The 20,010-nt window shown below is 41.3% G+C and overlaps 1 protein-coding gene across 1 annotated transcript in view; it reads left to right on the forward strand.

The window, feature by feature from the left end:
- The window catches only part of LOC104167840, a gene marked incomplete at its 5' end in the record, with an annotated part of 115,875 nt that overhangs the window by 5,414 nt on the left and 90,451 nt on the right, over positions 1-20,010 (forward strand). The window contains one exon of the mRNA XM_009708219.1: positions 2,237-2,287. Within this exon, the coding sequence (XP_009706521.1) occupies positions 2,237-2,287 (51 nt within the window). The remainder of the gene's footprint in view (positions 1-2,236; positions 2,288-20,010) is intronic.

Consider the following 20,010-nt stretch of genomic DNA (forward strand, 5'->3'; position numbering starts at 1 on the left):
TATCATCGCCACTGGACTGCCACTACTCCTTCTGGGTGTTCCAGAAGTGTTTTGTCTTTCTCTTCTCTTGGAAAGGAGATAAAAACATCCACTTTGGAGGTTCTTGTCCTTCATTTTCTGCAGTTTAGTCTGTGGGAACCCTCCTATTTACTTACAGCACCGCTCTGTACCAAAACATCATCTCTGGCATGCCCCGCTGTTTGCTCAGCTCACCTCTGGGAAAGATTTGGTTTTGATAAGAACTATGGAAATGTTTTTCTTCTAACATGAGGTGGAAATCACATACAGCAGAGCGCCTTTCAATCCGAAAGGTCCCCGAGCACTTGACAAACTGATATCCCAACTAGGCAGCAGGAACACCGGCCACTTCTGACGTGGACCTTCCTCGGGGGTAAAGCGCAGCCCTGTTCATGGCAAGCGGCCACGCTGCGTGACAGTTTATGGCAGGAAGCAAAGATTAGTTATGCAAAGAAATCTCTCATGTTCTCTTTCCCATCAAACTAGATTATGCGCCGTGGTTAGACTTACAGTTTGTGTCAGGTTTGTAGGGACTTTAATTGTGAGACCGAACTCTCATTTCCCAAAAGTTAATTTTTTTTTTTGGAAAAGGGTCTTTCCTTCAGATGCGGTAAAATACAGAAGAAAATAAATGGCATTTGTGCTTTGATAACATGTCAGGTGTTGATTTGTTAAGAACAATTTTAACCAATATTTTCATTTAAGATTTATGCCCAGTGTTTCGTAAATAAACATAAATGCAGGGGGCTACAGCTTGTCAAAAACTAAACCACATCTTTTTGTGCATCCTTCAGGTTATAAGATACAAAGAAGTGAACGCTTTAAAAGGAAAGAAAACTCTGAAATAGACAGCTACAGGATATAGTAAATGCACTTTAACAAGTATTCCCGTAAGAGGGTTTCACCTTACATGTAACACTGGTATAAACGATTAAAACGCAAGTTTACTCTTTTAACAAGTCCGAGTGATAATTTTGCCCTTTAGGAGTGTGAATTTTATTTTTCACAGCTTTCTTCTTGGTGAGATATTTATTTCAGACTAGTTGCATTTAACTCGCAAGGCAGTTTTTTTGTACCGATTCCTCTGCTGCTTCCTCAGCTCAAGTTCTCTTTTAGAGGGATCTGATTTACACAGCATTAGGTTACAGTATATGTTACAGAGATTGACCAGCAAGTGATTTATTTAATGACACAGTTGATTTCTAAGGGCAAATCAAATACACATACAGTTAACTGCCAAAAAAAAAAAAACCCAATTCATGGAAATGTGGAAGCACATTGACAGAATGTGTACTAAAAGTCTTCATTCTCAGGGACTCTGTATGTGGCAAGTCCTGCCCTCGCTCAGGCTGATGGCAAAGTCTTCATCACCCTCAGTGGGACAGGATTATTCACCTGATGAGGTGTATGGATGGGCAGAGCCTATCTAGAGACAATAACCTGCACATATTTTAGTGTAGTGCCTAAGTAGTAGTATTCACAGTGTCACGCAGTGAATTAATGGGAGAGTCCGTAAGAGGACCCGTATTTCCTTTACGTTAAGCTCCAGGACCAACTGTTGGGTTGACATAAACATAGCTGTCACTTCTAGGGCACCTTCCATGCCGCTTCCTTAAACCTGAAAAGGGAAGGTGTATTTTGGACCAGTGAAAGGTTTGCTTACAGCTTAAGGATGCGCTTTTACATGGAAAACTTCACGTGAAGTAGAGAAGTTATTTCCCAATATGAACACCCGTACGTTCATGGTGATAGTCTGTCCAAATCCATTTCATGCATGAACATTATGAGACAAAAAGGAGGAATTGCGGCTGCTATAAACTGCTTTGTTCAGGCTTGAAACAGGCTGTATTTTTAATTTAGTAATCTTCAGGTAATTTCTGACAGCCTGTGAAAGACTAGATTTGATGTTAGTGGGGGTTCTCGGGTTCCCAAACTACGTGGGCACGCTCCTCTGTGCCCCTGGACACAGTGAGGATCAGGGCTGGGGGCACCCTCAGATGCAGGCGAGGCTTCCCCTGGCCACGCTGGCTAGGAAATGTCAGAAAAACCAACGTAATCACATTCCACCAGAAAACCTATAGAGCGGGAGGGGGGGGGCGCTTAGTGCCACCCAAGAGATGTAATTATGGCTAATGTTACAGGAAAGGAGTTCCTAGTTACCGAGGCTGTTAAATAATGCTGAGGTATAAAATATGTTGTGTTTCTTTTCCCTTTACAGAAAGCAGAAGCCACTGGTGAAAAGCGACCCAGAGGCCGGCCCAGAAAATGGGTAGGTATTTCACTTCCAATCATTTGATTTATTTGCTGTGTTATAAAGCATGTTATAAAGTCCATTCTTTTAGAGAACAATTATTTCTGCTTCGTTTGTAAAAAAGAGCATCCATCTTCTGTGTCTGTTTGTTCTGGTGGATTGACTAAAGGGTTAAGATAGCAGAGAAGTTAACCACAGCTTCCTACCTTTAGACTCTGATAGTTTGCTCAAGACACTTTACTATTAAATGTTTGCTGGGAGTGAATATTTATGTGTCTCTTATCAGCCTGAAAAGAGGCACAACTCTTCCTTCAAAAGAGAGTAACAATGAGATAACTTGTTCAGTAATTGAGTAACAGAGGTTAAAGGGGCACTATTAGACATCAGAAGGTGATTAAGAGGGGTGATAACATTCAGATGTAGCCTGCAAAAGATAAAGTTTAAAAACCAAAATGTCTTTGTCCTACATTGCCTGGAAACACAGCATATGTTCCTTAAATCCAATGAGAAAGAGCAAAAATGAATAGCAGGATACTTGCACTTAGAATTTAGTTTGTCCAGTCTGGACCATCTTCGTGCCTCATATAATTGCAGTGACTGGTAATACATTTCATTAAAAGATCCCTGGCTGTTTAGTCTGTAGACGTGGCTATCGGACACTAGTGTTTTGATGCTTTGACCGTGGACAGATTTCCATCTCAGATATTTGAAATTCTGTGTTCTCACTGATGTTTACAGCTGATGAGAGTCTGCCTTGTGCACCTCTCCTCTGCATGTCTTTCGCTTACGCATAGGCTTTCAACAGAAAAGTGATGGGGATGTGACTTGGATGTGACCAGGTATTAGGAGATACAAAGGTGTGGCAGTGTGCTCCATCACAAGTTAACATATCTGATTTCTCTTTTCCAGTTCCCTTTCCCTTTATCTGGTCAACATTTATCTTGAAACTTCTTTTTCAAATCCATTCGTCCCCATCTCAGTTTTGCTCTCTTATTTTAGTCTGCCTTCTCTTTCCTCTCTGCAGCCCCATCGTTTTTTCCCTCATTTTGTTCAGTTCTTTTGCATAGATATTAACACAGCTGTAAAAGTAGATGCTTTCAAAAGCTCAGACACACCAGAAGGTACTTAAAACTACAGCTGAGGTTCTCCAGAGTATCAGCAGCTAAACACAGGAGAGGTGGTTTTAGCAGTCACTTTCAGAACTAGTTCTGTAGCGTTGTCCAGTGATAAAGTACCCCAGGATATTTCTTGGGAGAAAACAGACCGTTACATACTAGATGTATTGCTTATGCCTGTAGTTTTTAAGTGAGGCGTACTTCAGGTATGTGGAGAGGCTCATTGGCATTAGGAAAAAGGTGGCGTATTCAAATGTACCTGTGCTGGTCATCTTCTGGAAGGCAGATTGCAGAGGGCAAATGCCAAGAGCAGTAAAACATGGATCGGTCATTGTCTGCTTCCTCTGGTCCGGCTCGGACCTTGCGCCTGTGGATGCCGAGTGTTGCTTGCTTGATTCTCACCTTGCAACCCCAGGGAAGCAGCAGAAATAGCTGGTTTATGAGAGCACTCACAGTCAGCAACTAAGGTCAGTTTTCAGTGAAAAGGGCTGAATATAATGCTTGTGGCATCTTTTAGGCTAGAATCTTTCCCTTTTATTTTTGTGTCTTTATGGGGAAGAAAGAATAGGCAGTATTAGTGGAGCATTTAGTATGGGCAGTTTGTCAGGCAAAGAATCCGATTTGCAGAAATGGGAATTATTGGTTATCTTGTAGGCGTATGCATTACTTTATTGTGAGACCGATACAACACTGTCACTCATTTTTTTGAAACTGAGGCATATTTTCAAACTCAGTCTTACTTTGCTGATGTGCCTGTTGAAGGCACAGTCTTTTTATGTGCTTATTCCAATGATACGATTGCTTCTTGTGATTTTCAGAGACAATGCTCCCCTATCTGCAGTTTGCATTGAGATAATTCTGTGGACTATGAGAATCAAATATGCCCTTTTCCCCCTCTCTTTCTTCTTTCTTCCAGTTTAAATTAGGTTCATGGGTTCCTCCTCGGTGCATGATGAAACGGAGAGTGATGTTATACTTTGCTCCAGAAAGAAATGTGGTTAAATTACTGTAAGCCATTATGGTGCCAACTGTAAGCAAAGCTTACAGTTGAAATCAAGGGAGGATTCTGCCTAAAAGCAGATGGCACAGTATCATCCTTTCTGTTTTGACATCCAGCATGTACTCAGAAAACGTCCCGTTTTGTCACCCAAACTTCCGTTGAGTCCTTAGTCGTTATTTTCTTCTTTGATCCAATTTATTTATATATCAAGCCTTAATGATGGTGGTTCTATGTAAGTGAAAGTAAGGAGCTTGTAGGGTTTTCTTCCTTGGAGAGGGCAGAATTCTCTATGGCAGGTATTTTCCTAAGTTTGTAACCCTTTTTTGCGAGTGTAGAAGTTCTGTGTCATATGTTGTTCATCAAATTGTAAAGTATTATTTCTGCTGTTTCCTTCAATATGCACATGGAGAGACATACAAGCTTACAGACCACTGCAGAATTCGGTAGCTGGTCTTTCTGCCGGTTCAAATTAAGTATTTAATGTTTGTGACTAGCAATGTATTCATTTATATATTATGTTTTAGAAGAGAAGTAAATCTTTTTGACTAGTATAAAACTGGGAAGGGGGAGGGAGCGCCCAAGTGAAGAGGGCAAGGAGCCCAGTTTATCACAGGCATATGAGACATCCCGTGATCTTTTCAATGCAATAATGTGTACTTTGCCAAGTTGTCAAGGAAAAGAAGACCCTTGTCAGTAGGACAGACAATAAAGATTGACAAACTCTTCTCAAAGTAAAATATTCAGCTGCATGGAAAAGCTTTCTAAATGTGGAGAGCTAATTGAATAAAAATCCTGAAGATAACAAGGTCAAGCAGGTGGGAAACGGACATATTTGGAATCAGAAACACAGCGTCTGCTGCTGTAAAACTCATCTTCGCGGTAGGTTGCTGCCCGTGTGTGAAGCATGTTGAAGGTTGTGAGTCCTATTAACTGAGAGGGAGGTAAACCTCTTCACGACCTTGGTACTCCTTAATTTTAGAGGTTTTAGTGCAGGAACATGTTCTAAGCTCTTTGGATGCATCTACATTAGTGTGTTAGGTCAAATGAGGAGTGTGCTTTGGAAATGCATCTCCTAATTGTCCCCACGTACTGTATGCATTGTGGAGCAGTCGCGGAGCTCTTGCGCTGGATTCCTTTCAAATGAAACAAAATTGGAAGACGTGCTGCAGAAGTGCAGTCCGGTAGGCGTTCAATGCATAGGACGAGGCTAGAGTGAAATAAAAACCTCTTGAAAGGTGCATGGTGTGGACCTTAGGTCCTCAGCACCAGCCTTTTTGCTCCTGCTGTTCCACATTGTCTATGTATTGCAGACATAGCTTTTGATGCTTGAAAAAGGCAGATGAAGCACCTTGGTTTTTATTAGCAGAATTATTTTATGTAGCATGGGCATAAGGTCAAATTCATAGCCATGGAGATTCACATTCCCAGAGCTCAGTGGAAGGTTTGTCATTGACTTCATCAGTGCCAGGTTTTTGCCACCGAGACCTGATGCTGCTGCTCGTGGAATCAGCAATAGTTTTGCTGATGGCTGCACGTAACTTTTTGTAAAGAACTCACAGTCAAAGCTTTTTTACTTTATTTTTTTGATTTGTGTATGTCTAGAAGTTGACTGAAAGGAAGGGACTGAAGGGTTATGAGTAGAGCAGGAGCCTGAATAATCAATTATTCTTCTGTTTGTTCAAAAGAACTGCATTGAAAACCCCTGGAAATGTCATAGACTTCTAGTGCTCTCAAGCGTCAGTTTAATGGAGAAACCTGAAACCCAGTTCTGAAGGTGATGCTTAAAAGGGTATTTGTTTTTTATTTACGTTGTTTTTGATACGTCTTTGGATAGAATTTTTTGGCATTGTCTGATTTCATCTCCACATTGTTTAACCTGAACCACAGATTCACTGCATGGCAGGCAGAATTGCTCAAAAAACCCAGGGAACAGTCCAGAGCTTTTTACAGCTTTGAGCAGGACTTTGGTGGGGAGCAGAGATGGCTGATGCCATGCCATGAAACCATTTTAAAGGATGGAAAGATCCTGAAAGATCTGGAAGCCACATGATGATAACAGTGGAAGAGAATCAGTGACTTCCAAGTGCAGGGTGCATGTGAAGCGTCCGCTTGTACATCTCGTCACTGATGCCCAAGGAACAACTGGGACTTGTTCGGAAAACTGCTTTCAATTCTTTCAAGAATTTTGTTTTCTGCTAGGTAGTCTAGATAGCACATTTCAGGTTAGTAGAAGATAAAAGATAATCAGAAATTAATTTCCTTAAGCAGGAGCTTTATCTGATCCAATCATGATTAGCTAGACATTATAGTACTTTTGAAGCCCAGGTTTTCCCCTTTTTAATGAAGGCAGAGTTTCACTTTATACTGAAAGTCAGTGTAAGTGGTACAAAACCACATTTAAAAATCATTGAAAAAGTGCTTTTTTCTAATGACATTTTCTTCAGATTATTTCCCACTATGCCAGCAGTTCCAGAAGGCCTGTGTCAGAGCAAGGACTCCTCATGCTCGTTCACTTGTAAGATTCTGAAAACGAAGTTCTGATTTTTGTAGGAATAGATACCAAGAGAACCTCGTTGCCTCAGAAGATCCATCAGTGTTTTGAAGCTATTTCTTGCCCATAATGAGTCTTTGCAAGCCATTATCTAAGTAGAATTTTCTGTCTGGTAGCACCATGCTCTGTGATGTGAAGCCATTTAACTAATTTTGCTTATTTCTCATTCAGTGCAGTCAGTGTTGTCTCACATGAAGTCATAGTCTAGGAGGTACTTAAAGTCACACGGTGGTGGAGAGAGAAGGATGTTCTGAGGTTGTAGTCCATCCTACCCTAAAAAAGGTTTTGTTATAGGTGTGGTGAATTCTCATCTCTAGATAGCAATCTTTTGATGTTGGGAAAGACAACCTAGATGATAAAATAAGACACATATCTGACTTTTAGATAGCAAAAGCTATGTGTGAGAGATCCTTCCCTTTGATGCCGTGGTGCTTACCGGTGCATCCCTAAGCTAGGCTGCAGATTCCACTGTTACGAGAACATCTATTTGTTTGAATGAATTACTTCATGGTCCATTTGGAGCAAACCGTGATTGAGGTAAAATGTAAGTCACATGTATTGGATGATGAATGAAAAAGGAAGTTGCTATTTATGTAATTATAGAAGATAGCACAGATAAAAATTCAGTTTCTCATACTTGGAAGAATAACATCATTTCAGTTACATCTTTCCAACTTTTGACTGCAATATCTGTGGTGTTACTCCTTTGTGTGAAGCACATAATGAAAATTTGCTCACGTTGCTATTACTTTAATCTTCCAAACTACTTTACCTTCTTTGTGAAGGTCATAGGTGTTATTTTGTAACATGGTAGTATAAAATACCTTCTTTCATGAACATGCTTTACATCTGCGTGGGCAAGACTGACACCTGGGAAGAGTCACTATTCCAGTTGCCTAAAGAGTTTGAAGGGACTTTTATAATTATGAAAAACAGACTATTGATCTCTCTCCTTCAAAATTCCTAAACTTAAGAAGTGAATGAAGGACATGAATTGAGAGCCTTAAAAGCTTTATACCTGTACATTTACTTTCCAATTCAGATGATCTGTAAAAGAAATCGTCTTTCAAAACCTGAAAAGTTTGACAAAAGCAGTGATTGTTGAACTTTTCTCCTATGACTAACAGACATTTAATACTCTTTTTTGGCCTATTTTTGTCTTTTTTTTTTCTATTCAACATTCTGGGAAAGGAAAAAATACCTTGTGTACTCTACCAAATGCATAAAAATTGACTAAAAATATGTTCTGTCTCACCTGTGTTCAGAGAGGTATGTGTCTTCATTTCTCTAGAAGCTTGTCTAAGCAAATAGTGTCCTTCCTTGGAATCTGAGAGTCCTGTTCCTCGTTGGTATAAGTAGATGTGGCACCATTTATTTCAAGTGCAGGTCTTCCTGTAGACCACAACAGAAAATTTAGCCATATTTCTTTTCTAAAATACATTTATATTACCAAAAGGATATTTCACTCATTCTCTAATTCACTTCCACTTCTGTTAAGGGATATTAAAAGATATCCAGTTTAGCTAAACAATATTTTGACTTCAGCTGTCATTTCAGAATCCTTAAAGGAAAACCTTTTATTTTGTTTGAGGTTCAAAGAGGAAATTTTAACAGGGAAAAAATGCAGAAAGTAAAAATATGGCGTCTGTATTGAAAGGTAAACTGAAATTCTGAACTGTTTCCTTTTTATGATCTCAGGTAACTAGTGCTCAAGAACTTTAAAAATTAGTTTTCTGTTTGGCTGTGTATTTTGATTTTATAAGCCTTGTTGCCCATTTTACATACAAGGAAACTGGGCACTGAGGCTGCTCGTGGCAGCATCAGGAGGCATTTTTGCACCTGCGGTGTTTGAATTCTTGTTTTTTGTTGTTTGCACAGTTATTGGCAATTGTGCATCCAGCTGCCTGACAGAGAAAACATATCGGGTATTGAAAACTGCAGGCATTCGTTCTTGCTCCTACAATTCCATTTTCACCATTGAAAATGTTACAAATGCAGAAAGAGAAGCTGGGCCTCACCTCCATTGAAAATGTACTCCCCAAGGTTAATTGCCTTGCCCAAGGAAATCTGTAGAAGAGCCAGGAATAGAACTCGGAGTTCCTGGCAGCCTGCCCTGTGCCTTCAGCTCAAGGCCATCCTCCTCCAGTAAAGCTTGCTTGTGAACAGGTTGGATGAGGGAGGGAAACATGCTTTTCAATTCTGTATCCTAAACCAATGTATGGTTTTTACCTGTTTTTGTAAACTCAGATGTGAGCATCTCACTATCTCTAGTGTATGTCTAGCAGGTGGGCAATGAGGTGTAGGAGCAAGGTATTAAAAAAGTCTGTGTATTCTCTCTGGAGGCATTTAAAAGACATGTAGATTTGGCACTTAGGGACATGGTTTAGTGGTGGACTTGGCAGTGCTAGGTTAATGGTTGGACTTGATGGCCTGGAACGTCTTTTCCAACCTAAACGATTCTATGGTTCTACTTACAGGATAGGGCGGAGAGATTTGGGACCAGAAGGGTTTTGAACCAAACCCAAATCTAAGCCTGAAAGGTATTTGATAGGTATGGATGGTATTTTCTCATCTTTGTACCTTAATTGCATACAGAAGTCCAGTAGTGATCCAGCAAATGACAGACGAGGTCACAAAACCAAGGTGCCTAGTTCTTTGAATGTTTTGAACGTGGTTACTTGGCTTTTCAGGACTAGTCGATCTGAGCCATAGCTGCAGGACAGGGCTGTTCCAGGTCACCTCGTCCAGAGGTGGTATTTCCATTCCCTGTCCCCTCTTGGAAAGTAGTGGTGCAGAACCAATGAAAACCCATGTGTTAAAGTGTGATCCAGGACAGAAGATCTTCAAGTCTCTTTAAGTCTCTTTTAAGTCAAGACTTCCAGGTTTTCTTATAATTTCTGACTAATTGTGCAGTTTATTTAATGTAATTTAGTTTAATTCTGCTTTATACTGCAAGGCCCGGTAATGCAGTAGCCTTAGAAGAAAATATAACAATTTTTTTCTCTTGCCAGTGATAGAAAAGGGCCATCTTATAAATGGCAGTCAGTCCCTGGGTAGGTGAATTTACTCCTCTCAATTAGAGTTACGATAATAATTAAAGAGGAGTAATACTTTTGGCTTCGTTCTGCGTTCTTTACAGACCCAAGCAGGCAATGTGGATGCCGAAGGAATGCAGGGTTGATCCTCTCCTGGAAGGCTTGGGGGTAGGCTGGTACTGGGGTAATTAATATTTGGAGAGTGCTTTCAGGTGTTTGAATGAAAGTCATTACATGCTTTAAGTGCAAGTATTGTTATTTCCTCTTCCTTAATCCGGGGACTAAGCCTCACTTAAATTGCAGTTCAGTATTACATTTGAGGTACGAGGCTAGATTTTCAGCAAGAAAGCTGGCTTCTGTCAGTAAATAGCTGCAAAATATCCTCACCAGGAGGTGGCTTCTAATTCTATAACACACAGCCCTGAGTGAGGAAAAAAATATTTTTTGTGTCAACAATAATGTACTTTATATGTGATTTAGTTAGCATGGTGCATTCTTGCTCTGCTTTTTTGAATTTATTTTGTGCTAGGTACCAATTTAAAACACAAAGGGAGCATAGTTTACAGTGGCATTTACAAGTGCTCCTGTTTTTCTATCCCAAGACCTATCCGAGATATTCATCAGGTTGCAAATGAAAAACAAAATAAAAATAGAGGGACACAAACCTGAAATTTGAAAATTGTGAGTTCACAGGCTGTACTGTTTAAATAGTCGCGTTGGGTTGTGCTGTTTAGGGATTCAAAGCTGCAGTAGTGATACTGCTGCTAAAAGAGGAGGAGATCTTTTCAGGTCCAAGAGAGTGCAGGTATTTTCAGTCTTTGGGGGAACTGTGAAACGGCAAACACCGCGGGCTGGGAAGATGAGAGACGGAATGAGAAAGCCGTATGTCGAGGAGCACGTAATTGTGATGTTGAGGCTAATATGCTCATGGCACGCTGTTTGTTTTGCAGTCTTGTGTTACTTTACTCCCTGTTCAGAACGATTCTGGTTGCGCAGAAAATGCTCATCAGCCCTGCTGTTACTGGAGGCTGTTGGTGGGGTATGATTTCCTTCTTTGCAATACAGCGAGGCAGGGAGGCTTCTTCTCTGGTGTTTTGATGTTGTAGTGATTTCTTTCTAGGAAGGAAATCTTTCTGCTGTGCAAGGGGCAGCCGCTGGCCACCCTGAGCTGACAGACAGGAGGAGGAGGTGGGTTTGTTCCCCAAACACAGGCATCTCTGGGTTTCATCCCTTCTCTTTCGCAGCCTGACATTGTGGGAAACCCATTGCACCCAAGCTATATGCTGCCTCGCTAGGATTTTAGGAGCCTGTCCTGGAAGGGAACAGATGATACAATCTACCTGACAAAACCCATTCTTATTTAGTCTTTATACAGTCAGTACCGTGAAGTAGGTGCCTTGAAGGGCTGCAGAGGGGGGTCCGTTCATCTAGTTCACGTGCTTCTATCTCTCACCAAGGTGATCCACTGAGCTTACATTGATTTAACGCGTCTACCCCTCCACTCTGTGTATGGGCAACCAAAAATGCAGCGCTTCCCCCTCATGCTGCTCAGAACCCATTTGCTTAGCTGTCTCATGAGGATGGACACTTTGGGGAGCAGGACTGTAAGTCCATCTTTAGCATAATAACCTAATGATGGAAGCACTGAGAGACCTTAGGTGCTGCTCAGCCAGGGCTGAACTTGTGTGCCAAGAGAAGTGATGTGCCATGAGCTGGTCTGGGTGACAACTCTTTAGACCCAGGGCTGCTATTCGGCGATGCATTTAAAAGCAGTGGGGCCACGTGGGAGAGGAAGAAAACAAGAGGAAACCTGGCCTGGTGCTTTAGGCGTCCATGTAAAGATCTGAGGTGACATCCCTAGGGCTGTTTTTTGTCTGATCTAAAACGCAGACATTGGAGAACATAGCCTGGAACACACTTCTTTCTCAATTTGAGAATGGACCTTAACTAATACTCAAAATACACCCTTTTCATCCTTGTTTGTCTTCTGGAGTCTTTTCTTTGCATGGCATTTCAGCTTCAAGAGAAAGGCTGGAGAATGCTTCTCATTTGGGAAAGCATAGGAGCTGGTGATTAGCACACTTGTGTAGGAGGTATGGGTTTAAATCTTCATCATGTTTACTAACGGGCAGACCCCCTCGCTCCGAGACGCTGATGTAGAGGTTGGGTGTGAGCACTAGGAATGGGGCTGTGCTCTGTCCTGACCGTACGTAGCTCTGAAGGTTTCTCCAGAGGATGGAGCTGGATTTTGGGTGGCTGTCAGCTGAAATTTGTAATGCAATGAAGTGTTAGTTGGAAGGTGAGGCTTCCTACCTTAGACTTAACAATTTTGAGCATGTTCAGCTAATTAAACGTCAGTCTGCAGGGGGCTTTAAGGTTAAGTAGAAAAATACTAGGCGACTGAGGAACTTACGGAGATAGGCAGTGGTGGAAAATAGATGGATCGAATCCCACCCTCGAGAAATCTCCACACACGTAAGACATTACTTGTGTGTTTTATAGTGTGGCTGCAAGAATTTTGCAGGCAACAGCTTGCTGTAATCTACTTGCACATGATTTTAATGGTTTCTCTTACCAGTTCAAATGGTATGACATATTATTATTGCAAGTATTGTAGGTTTCAGAGGTTTTTTGGCTGTTCAGTTCTGTATCTCTGTGTGTGCTATTTCCATAGTAGTTTTAGGAGGCTAGTAATGCGTAATATATGTCTTTATTCTGCTTTTTCTTTTTACTTTTTAAAAATAGGCTTGCTATTTTTGGTTTGTTTTATTGTAGTCTGTCAATCCTGAGAACTGCTGAACTGTGGAACTGCAGGGTCAGACTTTGACGCTGCTTATGATGATTTAAATAAGAGTACTGATAAACTACATTTGAAATATTACTTGTGTATCTGTATCAGCGTTGATGAGAATGCAGTCTGCTCTGCAGAGTTGGGTTTGCTTTGATTAAAAGTGATTTACCAGTAGCATCAGTCTCCGTTTCGGAGCCTTTAAGATTATCAGTAAGTTGGCAAGATTTAGGATTTTTACACTCTGTCTGTTCAGAGTAACTGCTGGGAGCTTAAAAAGCAGTCAGACTGCTAGCTCCTGTATACAGCAGAAATCATGACTTTACCCAATATGTTATCCTAATCCATTTTGACTGGTATATCAATTATCCTAATAGACAGCAGTCGAGGCCTTTTACAAGACGTAATACAAACACGTGTGTGAGCTTCACTATTATGATCTTATCAAAGTTGCATTGTGTTAACATGTTCCTGCACTTTCCTTAGTATTCACACAGAACCCATTCAGGCTCTGGCTGCTCCTCCTGCCTTGTTTCCTGTTAATGATGCTGAACACCTTGAGAAATCAGCCTGGGGACTCCCCTTCCACAGACAACCGTCTGTCTGGGTCTTGAAAAAACAACTCACAACGCATTGACAAAGTACATACAGTACTTGGATCACAGTATTAAAAATGTAGAGGAGACAAAGCTGTCTCTGCCATGGCATGCAATCTCGCGTTCATTAACATCCATTAACATTCATAAACTATTTGGAAGAGGCAGAGGTTTATGCAATTTTTAAGGTGCTTCTTTTGCAAACTTCCCATGCGAGTCAGGGATGATCATTCAAGCGTGCAACAATTGTTTTATCAAGCTTTATATGTAAGTCTGATTGAGATAGTTAGACGGATGAATGGTCTGTCAGTGACACATGGTGCCTCTGGTCAAGTAGATGGAGTATGCAGCCAGGAGGTGCATGATAAAATCTTAGACTTGTTGAAGTCAGTGGCCAAACTCCTAGTGAAATCAGTTGCCTGGATTTCAGCCCTTCTCCATCTGCCACTAATGTGATATAACTGTATCTGCTAGCTCGTTATAAGCTCTATAAATTGTGCAAATAGCGATGTTTGCACAAAACTCAGGTCATTTGAGGAAGAAGATCTATATATGGTCAAGTTAGGGACCAGATGAACAGAAACTTTAGGGTGACTGTCGCACAGCAAGAATGGTATATAAATCTGTCTGTGAATGTGATAAATTTGAAATTAGCGTCCGTAAGTTTTGAGCAGTCACTGCAGGAGTAACAAGTGGGCTAGACGGGAGATTGTTATTGATGCTTTTTTTAATTGTAAAGCAACTTGCATGCCATATAAACAGTATTGCTTCTTGAAAGTAGAGATTTTTTCTTGTTGAATCCTTTCAGTGGACTATTTGAAAACTGGAATATGGACACCTCTGTACTTTAACCTTCAGCAAATTTTTCGAAGATGTACAAAGACAGGGTTTTGAAAATGCCTGAATGATCTTGCTTTTTCTGTGTGTATAACTTTCATTAAGGACATACTCAGCTGTGGTCACAGGTAGTTACATACAGAGGGTATATTACTCACTGAGACAAATTCTTTTTAAGGCAAGTCTGTGTAAAGTAGTGGCTCCGTTGAAGTGAATTCAGTAACAAGAGTCCAACTGACTTGGTTGGAGTAAGGATTTTTCTCTCCAAATACTTGTAAATGGTGATAAATAAATTGGAAACCCTTTCTTAGTTATGCTAACAAAAAGCCACTGATTGTGGTTTTGAGTAAGGGAAAGATTTTGCCCTTTAATCTGCAGCGTATCTTGAAGGAGAAGGTTTTGTGCATCATACTTTTTGTTTAAACTAAATCAAAATTCCTTAGGTAAAGGCAGTATCCATTGCACAGAGAACAACAAAGAGAAATTATGTTATAGTTGAAGTTCACACATGCACACAAAAACATTTCAAAATTATATACTTAATAATAATTTTGCTCCAAGCAGAAACTAATTCATCTCTTTTCGTTGCTCATTTCGGGAAGTAGGTCTCAGAGCCTCTGCAGGCAAAGCAAGTGCCATTAGTTTCCAAAAAAGAGATTATTAATCCTGTCCTTCCAAATAGGAAAGCTATTTAAGGGAGAAGTTAGAGCCATCATGATCTTTTTGCGTAATTATAAATCATTGTGGTTTGCTTTGCAGGATTAAAATTTCAAATAGTTAATTAAATAATGTCCCAGAGCAAGCTTTGTACATTGCAAAGCTCTGTACACCCAACTTTACACCCCCAAAAGCCATTATCTTGAGTGTGTAATAACTGGGAGGCAGAACTCTGTTAATTTATTTAGCTTCCTCATTTTTTGTTGACTTGTTAGTTTTTGTAAAAGGTTTTAGTGGCCTTATAACAAAAAGCCAGGGGAGAGATTCTGTCCTTCCTTTACCCTTTTGCAATGTGAGCAATCCAGGCACTTTGCCCAAGTATAGAGGCAGGGACGACCCATAGCTGCATCCATTCTCAGTTTGTTTGTCTTCTCCAGGTTGACGTTTCAATACTTAGCTTGCCCACTCTCCTCATTCAGGACTACATAAATGTCATGGGTAGATACCTTGAAAAAGTTCTCATTTTGAGTAATTTGAGCATGATAAGACAGCTGAAAAATTGAAAAGGGCATTTATTTAATTAAAAAATGTCTAACTGGATTTTTTTGGAAGTTATCCCACAAAATAAACATTTGATCCAAGACTAAGTATGAGAAATTTCAGGTAACCTTTCAGAAGGTCTTAGAGCAAGGAGTAGAAGATGGGCAAAAAGAATGAACAAAGAGCTCAAGTCTCTATAAGACTTGGAGCAAGGGGGAATTGTCACTCCTGGGGTTTTGGGTTGAATCTGACCGCACCAGCTGTCAGCTCACTTGCGTCCTACACGCCGATATTGAGTTTTCAGGGTGGGGTGGGAGAGTGCCTGAGTTACCCGTCTTTTATTTGACATGGCTGCGTGGGGTCAGTCATAGCCCTGCTACCTCCTGCAATCTAGGAAACTGAAAGGAAAAATCATTTTTCCTCTTTCAGAAGCAAAAGTGGTGTGGAAAACTCTTTTGTTGACAGCAGTTCTGCTCCGTATCTCAAGACCCAGGGTAGTTGTCTTACGTACCTGGGTTAGCTCTGGAAATACGCACTTTGGGAGTTTGCATCCTGTTTTCCCTTCTTCCAGTTTTCCCCATCACATTCCTTTTTTGGATCCTATTGCTCAGCCAGATACCTGGGGATCTTCTAGTAACTAGTTCAGTATGGTTATCTTGCTCTGTCAGGGAGGGAATAGCCAGACCCCAGAGCCAAAAGCTATGTCAGCTTGAGGACGAGGGCAGAATCATGGGAAGTTTGAAGGCAGTTCAAAATCACTTCATTCCCTTCATATCCTGTCTTAAGCTGTACGTTTGATTGTGTGCTTCCAGAGAGTGCAGCAGAGAATTGGACCCACAGCGTATAATTTAAACTGCTGCTGACATCAGGCTTGGCCCACGCAGCGCTAGCACCAAGGCTGAGTTTGGGTGGCAACACATCAGCACCGTGAATGAAACAGAAATTTTTAAGGGTTATTTTCATACTTGGCTCGAGTGAAAAGTAGAGAATATTATTTATGCAGATGGAAACATCCGTGCCCAGTGAAGTACAGTGTTGTCTTTGCTAATCCCAGATATATTTGTATTTGAGTGTGGATTTTCTCCTTTGCACAGAGGTTCTCCTTCTAGTTGGTCTGTCAATGAAGTCATAACCCCACGATTGACATCATAGTCTGCAATCATGGAAACTATTGCCATCTCACAAATTCAATTTTATAGCAGTCTCTGAACGATGGGAAAATGAGCTGTAAGAGAGGAAGTTGCTGTTTAAACTCAAATATCTTTGGTAATTATCAGAAATAGAGAAAGTATTAAGACATAGTTCTGTAGGGCCAAATGGATCCTTGGTGCAGTACTGCTGAAGGCACTTGAGTTACCCCAGGGAGGAACTTGCCCCCTGCGTCTGGAATGACTTGATGGCAAACATGTGAAGAGGAAGTGAATTTATGCTCCAGTTTAATATATTGGAAAGTTTTCCCTCGTCTGAAAGTCTGTCTTTATCTCTGAATTTCCTGGCTTTTGTGGATTTATATTAGATCCTTAATGTTATTTCAATGTATTTTTCCTGGTGTTTGATGTCTTTTGGGTTGTTTTTACTGGGGATATAATATATATATATTTAATGAAAGTAGAAGCAATCTTCCATTGAGGAGGTCACAAGGCTTTCATGAACACTGCGTAGCTACCAAGCGCAAGGCGTCTCCTTATTTCAGATCTGTGGTTGTCGCCTGTGTAGCTAAAGCATTCATTTCAATGAGAAGATGCAAGTATCTCTTAAACAACATCTTAGCACCTATTTTCCGAAGTTAAATGTTGTTGTCATTTTTAATTCTTCACAAAATAATTACCTGTCCAACTCTATATGCAGAGTGCTTGTAACCTCTTCAGATTAATGATCTGCAGTATAAATAGGACCTCAATACGTTTTGCTTGTTGAAACCTTGAAAAGGAATTATTTTTAAGACGCGTGGAAAGATGGGATAAACAATTACATGCTGTACCTATGTGCAAGTTGCTCACCCTTATTCTTTATCAGAATTCCTTATTCTAAGCCTGCTGGGAGGCACAGATGATGCACAAAGTCAGGCCACGGGAACTGGAAGCTTCTGAGGATGCAAGTGAATGGAAAGTGTCATTTGTGCACTAGCCAAATTCCTAACAGAAACAACTCTGCTCTCCCTCACTTGCACAGCTCTACTGAGTCCATGGCATTTCCCCAGTTGTGTAATGGTGTAAGGGGACGAGGGGCAATGACCACAAGTTTCGGCAAGGGAAATTCCCATGGAGCAAGGAAAAAAAATTCCACAGTGGAAGGGGATGAGCACAGGACACGCTCTGCAGAGAGGCTGAGGAATCTCCCTCCTTGAAGATTTCCAAACGTCAACCAGAGAAAGACCAGACCAACCTGATCTAACTTTTGATTTAGATGTTAGCCCAGCTTTGAGCAGGAGGTTGGACTAGATAAGCTCTAGGCACCTTCCAAACCAATTTTTTTATGTTTTTATGCTGTACCTGTCAATGTACTTGAGCCCGTTGTATCTTAAATCTTTTAATGACCGAGAATGTCACTAGGGTGAGTAAGTTGATAATAGGGCCCAATTTTTGAACAACTCTTTTGGGATCTGTTTGGGATCTGTTTGCATCAGGCTGAAAGCTTTTCCATTAGGTTTTTATGGAAGTATTTAGTAAGATATGAGACTTGGTCAATGTAAAGCCCTTCTGTGTGCTGGGTTCCTCCCCATCAAGCACAGGCCTGTCATAAGCCTGTCAGCTTTGCTCTGTTTTACCTGGGAGGGGAAGGAGAAAGGATTTGAGAATGGCCAGACCATGCTAGGGCAGCTCTTTTTGCCAAACAGCTGGGTAAAGTAATTTGTTGTGGAGCTGACCTGCTTTCCTCATGTTCTTCCTGATTTACAGTAGTGAAATGACAGGTATTTGAGTCTGGACTACTTACAGGTTTTCTTTTGTGGCAGATCAAGCCTGGAATGCATAGTAGAGTTGCCTCAGCTTTACTTTAACTGTCCATCGTGCTCGGCAGTAAGTGAAGGGAGGAGGACAGAGAGCCCTGGTTCTGGAAGGTCTTGGTGAGAGCCCGACGACATCCCAGCACTGCACGTGCTCTTTACTTCTGAGGAAGAGATTTTTTTTCCCCCATTATTAAGTGGATTTTTACCCCTTGTACTGAGAATCTGCTGCGCTTTATCCTAAACCATGAAACAAAGGTGAAAGGCAATTGCATCTGTGTTTCTGTTGTGTCACCTAGAAGACCAAAATCTACCCAAGTGCCCTGTGCACTGGGAGCAGTAAGGGCAGGGCATATGCCAGAGAGCTATGCTCCTGGCGGCACTACCGAAGGGCTGTGAGGGGAAAGACCTGGGGGCAGCAGATGGATAGCAGTCAAGGAGAAGAGAGTCTGGGGTGGTCAATGAGCTGCAGGGGGGGGTCCTCAGAGACAGACCCCATCAGGCAAAGGCTTCAACCGGAGGGTAATGCCTGTGCTGGGGCCCTGGTCCCGCGGTGGGCCAGCCTCATCCCTCTCCTCTGACTCCCTGTGCCCACCTCACCTGCCAAAGCGAGAGAGTTCGCAGGTCCGAGCATTAGGGCTGTCTCGTGGCAAAGATGCGTGAGCAGCGGTTGCTCTGATGGATGGCGTAGCAGGTAGGAGCCACAAGGGATTGGTTTTAGTCGGTTTGATCTGGAGTCCATCAGGAAGCTTGTTTTTACCACTATGCCAAGTGCATCGTTTTCCAGGGGGAAAAAATGCCCATGTGTTAGCCACAGAGTAGTTGGGTTTTTTCTCTCTTGGGAAGGGAAGAGAAGCAGAAAGTTCACAGTAGTTTGAATGTAAGGTCCTGTGTTCTAGAAGTATCTCATCAAGATGCAGTAAATATATTCACGGCCAGTAGACTTTTCTGAATGAATAATGCTCCTGGACTAAAAGTCATGAAGGAAATTCTTCTGTCCCTGGTCTGTGTCAGCACTCTGTGAACATAGGTCATAGGTCAGGTTTTAGGGAAAGTTTTTGGTTTCTTTTTTATTTCTGTGAATAGTTGCAGGAAAACAGCCTTTTTTTGAGAGAGAGTTCATCTGCTCAACCTGTTTATTCTCTACTTGCAGTCTTACTAATCCCTTTTTCTTGTGACATCATAATGATTCCTGCAGCAACCAATTGTCAGGTTGCAAACAAAGGATTATGACTTCAAGTGCAGAATGAACAGACAAACTCTTAAGAAACAGGTTTTCGGGCAAATGACCCTATTAATAAAGAATGAGAGAGGAGGGGAAAGATCCCCAAACACATGATGTGCAGCACCGACAGAGGTGATTCAAGCTGAACAGTCGTTAGGATTTTTTCTGTGAGGTTATCGCGTTGTTTGAAGACAATGAAAATACATGACTCTGCAAGAAATTATTTTTTCACATCTCTCTTAGAAATGCTGAAGTTGCTATTCAAAGCTGCTGTGTTTGTCAGAAAGAAGCTACCTCTTGACTTCTGTGTTATTTCAAAACAACACAAACCCCCAAGGTATAACTATTGTTGAAAAAGAGACTATTGGTCCCTCACGGACTTTGTTGCGAGTGTGATCCGTGTGTAGCCAACAGCCGCGATGAATTTGTTGCGAAAGCTTCCTCAGGTTGTCA

This window comes from Cariama cristata, unplaced genomic scaffold, assembly GCF_000690535.1.
Source record: "Cariama cristata isolate BGI_N322 unplaced genomic scaffold, ASM69053v1 scaffold1929, whole genome shotgun sequence".
Lineage (NCBI taxonomy): Eukaryota > Metazoa > Chordata > Aves > Cariamiformes > Cariamidae > Cariama > Cariama cristata.